General features: G+C 35.6%; 1 protein-coding gene across 3 annotated transcripts in view; it reads left to right on the forward strand.

Moving 5' to 3' along the window:
- Positions 1 to 367: 367 nt before the first annotated feature.
- The window catches only part of DGD1 (UDP-Glycosyltransferase superfamily protein), a 7,810-nt gene continuing 3,238 nt past the window's right edge, over positions 368 to 4,939 (forward strand). The window contains exons 1-5 of one of the 3 annotated variants that reach the window (XM_089784220.1): positions 1,114 to 1,242; positions 2,154 to 2,267; positions 2,904 to 2,936; positions 3,118 to 3,197; positions 4,854 to 4,939. In XM_089784220.1, the coding sequence (XP_089640346.1) occupies positions 3,195 to 3,197; positions 4,854 to 4,939 (89 nt within the window). In that variant the 5' untranslated portion in view covers positions 1,114 to 1,242; positions 2,154 to 2,267; positions 2,904 to 2,936; positions 3,118 to 3,194. Of the gene's footprint in view, positions 1,243 to 2,153; positions 2,268 to 2,903; positions 2,937 to 3,117; positions 3,198 to 3,738; positions 3,808 to 4,853 lie in introns of those variants that run through there. The other 2 variants (XM_021433377.2, XM_021433378.2) reach the window with 2 other exon arrangements.

A 4,939-nucleotide genomic window follows, 5' to 3' on the forward strand; every position in this document is an offset into this window, starting at 1 on the left:
AAAAAAATAATCATCTTTTCAATTTACATTTAAAAGTTTTTAATTTTGTTAAGAAAATAATATTTTTTAATTTTTTATTACATATATAAATATTATTTAGAAATAATTTTAAAATTTCAATAATTTTAATAATAATATAAATAAAATTTCGATGCACAACGTTCATATGTATTTAGCGACACCAAATCGCACCATAAATGAGTGAGACAAAAGAGCAGGCTAGAAAAGTCTCATGAGGTTTTGCCCGTCCTGCATGCACGCGCACGAAATCATAATCCTTTCCGAAGCACATCCCCACACGAAATCCCAACCTCACCTCCTCTCTCCTCTGCCCTCTAGCATATTCCTTACTCCAGAATATCCTCGCAACCGAATCAAAACTCGCCACCTCATCTTTACAACTGACATTCACCACGTCAGCAACGAATTGCCTAACCTCACCCACTATTCCTACGTGGCATCCCACGTGTCGCTCGCCGCTTCCAGAATTATTTGGAACACCCTTAAATTCTCAGTTCCTGTTCCTCTTCCCTTTCGCACCTCTGCATATCCCAAAAAAGTTAAAAAGGCCCAAAAAATTTAAAATTAAAATTAAAATTTCTCTGTTAACGGAAAATTGAAACCCTTGCTGAATTTCGCGCCATGGACAACGCTACTCAAACTACGGCCCCTAATTCGAGTGCTTTCTCGTTCATTTCGAAAGGGTGGCGAGAAGTCCGTGACTCGGCCGACGCGGATTTGCAACTCATGAAAGATCGAGCCAACTCGTTCAAGAATCTCGCGGCGAGTTTTGACAGAGAAATTGAGAACTTAATACACTCGGCGGCTCCAAGTTTTTCGGTTCCGGCCATCCGTCAATCCTCGGAAATCGACTTCATGAAGAAGCTGCAGCCTAAGATATCTGAGTTTCGGAGGGTTTATTCTGCGCCGGAGATTAGCCGGAAAGTGATGGAGAAATGGGGGCCGAGGGCAAAGATAGGGATAGATTTGTCAAGGATAAGGAGCGCGATAGTGGCGGGGGTGCAGGAGACGGAGGAGGAGGATATGGATGGAATTATTGAATATAACAAGGTTAGGAAAGGGAGGAGGACGATGTTTAGAGAGCAAGGGCAATTTGGTGATTGGGAACCAATTCGGGCGTTGAAGACAAGGTTAAGGGAGTTTGAGAAGAAAAATTCTTCGGTGGAAATTTTTGGTGGGTTTAAGAATAGTGAGTTTGTGGAGAAAGTTAAGTCCAGTTTGGTAAGCTTTTTTTCTGCTTTTTTCTTGGTCGAGAGTTGAGGCTACCTTCTTTGGTTTTTTTTTTCCTGTTGTTTGGCATAGTTTTCTTTTTAATATATAATTGATGGGTTAACTAGTTAGGGATTAATGTTATGTTTTATAAGGGAACAGAATTGATGGTTGTAAATGCATGGATGTCTATAATTGCTCATCAGAATCAATTATATGTTTTTGGTTTATGCTTCATACAAGGGCTTTGTAGTTTCAGAATTCTCTAATTGTTCTTTGTTTGGAATCAGGGAATTTTGATGAATATTGAGTGCCTGGTTCTACTTGGAAACTTGAAGTGCTTAGGATACTAAATTTCTAAATTATAACAAGATGTTAGATAATTCCACAAATTCATTTGAGGTTTTATGATGCTTGAATGCTTATGTAAAAAAAAAAAAAAAGAATATATAGGGGCTTGGATGAGTGACTCTCTTACTAATGAAGGGTTTGATTGCATCTCAGAGTGTGGCTATGAAGTAGGAAATTTCATTGTTTAACATGGTTTATTGAGGTTTTTCTGTTTATCAGGACAAGAACAATTAAATGATTACTGCTTATTGCCACATATATGGTTTTTATCGTCCTTTTTATTTTGGTTTCTTGGATGTTGTACTTTTAAATCTGAATGAATATGTCAGTGGCACGAATTGAAGATGTAATTTCTATGATTTAAAAGCATAAGATGAAAACTATGGTAGCCTTTAGCTACTAAGGCCTTCTGTAGCTCCTAAATACCACTAAAATAAGCATACTGGATACTCGTTTTTAAAGGCTGAACTCAATGGCACACCTTTTATTATTTTAGTAACTGGAATAAATAATGGCTGCTGTAGAATTGTTGTGTTAATTGATTGGCTCATATACTTTGGCTATGGATGCAGGAAATACTATTGCAAACAGCATGCATTCATGTTCGAAGGCTAGTAAAATTGGTTTCCACACTTCAGTTCTATTGGTTCCTTGTACAATACCCTTTAATTAACCTTTAACAGAGGGTAGTATCTTGGCCTAATTAGTTATAGGTCCTTTTACTTTTGATACATTTGGTATTTTAACTATGAATTAAGTAGCATCTTATCAGTTCCAATTCTCCTATTTTGGAAGTCCTGTACTCTTCTCTTACTAATTAGGCATTGTTGAGAAGAGAAATCAGGTCAAAGTATTTCTGGAAAGTTCAGATGTTCTGATGTTCATGGTGTTAAGAGGTAGTATATTACCATGACCAATCAATTATGCCAGGATAATGAAAATAAAATATTCCTTCCATTTGTTATGGGTATCATATTACTCTTACTAGCCTGAACAAAACATTCTTATAAATATGATTTTTCTGTTTAGAACTTAAAGTTTCTATGATGGAAAAAATGGCGTAGCTTGAAGTCTCAGCATTTTAGTTTGCTCGCTCTATAATATTCCGAAAAGGAGCTTTGTTATAACTTGTTGCCGGACATCTGGCTCTACTTTGATGGTATTTAGTTGGATATTTAACATTTTAGCTTGTAAAAAGTTTTTTGTATACTCCAGATGTTTAATGTTGTGATTTTATTATCTTTCATTATCTTGATTACTATAAATAAAAATCCTTTTAGTACAGAATTGTTTGATTATTTATTTTTTTATTTATTTTGCAGAAAGCAATTTGCAAGGAGCCTCAGGAGTCAAAGGTTCCTTTCTAAACCTATTGGACTGTTGCTTTGTTTTTGTTTTATTTGTGATTCTTCGATGCAGTCATGTCATTTATATGCTTCAGGCAAATAAGTTTCCATTTATTGTCAAGGGCTTCTGTAGGGTTTTTGTTTTTCTTTGGTAATGGGTGCTTCATATGATGTAATTGATGGCTTACAGATCAGAGTTACCTGGAACGTGGATCGATATGGTTCGCGGAACAGGAACAGGATCGTAAAACACCCCTTATCTAAAATATGGTATGATGGGGGTAGTCTTTTTTAATTTGTTCAATAGGGATATATATTTTTTATGTAAATATATATATATATATATATATCTAATTCAAGGTTTCAAATAATTTATTATTAATATCAATCAAGAGTTTGAATGAAAAATCAACAAAAGTTGCATTTTGGCCTAAGTTGGTTTTTAGTTAATTTTAAAATCCTTTAAATTCCCATTTGTAAAAAGTTTAAAGCATTAAAATCTCTTAATTGCCCTTCAACTGGAAAGGGTTTTTTTTTGTTTTTTGAAGGGCACTGGAAAGTTAAAAACATAAAGATTCTTTTAGTTTACTGTTAATTAAGAAGCAAAAAGCCCCAGTTTAGTTTGAATTTTGCAACACTTCTCTTCCCTCTTACCTGTTGCTAGGAGCACCATCTTCTTGCTTTCCAAAAGAGACAATTTCAGGCTATTAGCACTGCTTTCCTTTGTTCCTCTGCCTATTCCTTCTAGAGATTTCTTCTTTCATTTGTTTTGTTTATATTTGTCATTGGATTGAATGTTTCACTGTTCCAGATTGCAAACAATCTGGGGTTGGGATTGTGCAAACCAATTCGTAAGCCGTATTGGGGTTGGCGAATTCTGGTAACTCTGTTACAGATTTGCCAACTGTATAACAATGACATGTATGTTAGAGAATAAGCATGAAGCGATTCATAAAGTTGTATAACTAGCATAGTTCCATGTTAATGAATCAAAGACTGAAACTCCTTTTTATGATAGGCAATAACTAGACCATGCTTCTACATGAAAGTAGGGTGATTGGGTCTATCTAGCTACTGGCATGCTTGCATTTACGGATAGTTGGTTATTTGATTGGGATTAGGGCATCCTGCTATATAATTATGTCTTCATTCCTAGGCATAGCCTCATTGGAGGTAAACCATAATTTTTTAAATTGTCTTTTGTGCTGGCCTGGGTTAAGATTTCTACCTCATTCACTGCATAACATCTTGGATATTCCTCTATATTTTAAGGCTACTTCTACTTTTCAACCATTTATAGCCGATCCTTTGGGTTGATTAAGGTTGACAGAACTTTGCTAAGGGTTTTAGTGCCTCTTGACCTTAGGGAACTAGAGCGTGGGCTTATCTAGCTGGAAAGGACTGGAAACATGCATGTAGAATTCACATAAACACTTTAACTTTGAATTTTTGGAAACATTTTCTCATCTCTTCAGTTTTTTACCTTATACCTTTTGTCCGCGTGTTTTACTTTGCTGGTAGACGTGATAGGTAATGTGATTGCAAGCCATCATATGTTAATATACTATACAAGTACAGTGAACCAAATTGATCTAGTGTTACTGAACATGCTATTCCCTACATTTTGGATTGGGCCTTTCTTTTTATTTACATAGGCATAAGAATCTCGTGCTAAACTCCAGTCCTCTATTCCTGTCCTAAACTTATTAAAGATAATCTAGGAGCAATGATTTGATTTTGATCATTTCATCACAAACATCTCTGTTGGAGATTGGGGCCAATCATGTAGGGATAAGAAATTGAGCATGGCACTAGCTTTTAATAGATATTGTGTGCAGATGCAAACATGATTGAATATTTAAGATGTTTGGTAAAGTAGTAGTTGAATTATACTGAATGCTGTTTGCTCTTTCCTGTCTGATATAGGAAGTACCCCCCCTTGATGTACCGGAACTGTTAGCATATTGGGTCAGGCAATCTGGGCCACTTTTGGATCAACTTGGTGTCAGAAA

The sequence above is a fragment of the Theobroma umbraticum genome, unplaced genomic scaffold (genome assembly GCF_002168275.2).
Source record: "Theobroma umbraticum cultivar Fairchild unplaced genomic scaffold, ASM216827v3 scaffold_86.0, whole genome shotgun sequence".
Taxonomy (NCBI): domain Eukaryota; kingdom Viridiplantae; phylum Streptophyta; class Magnoliopsida; order Malvales; family Malvaceae; genus Theobroma; species Theobroma umbraticum.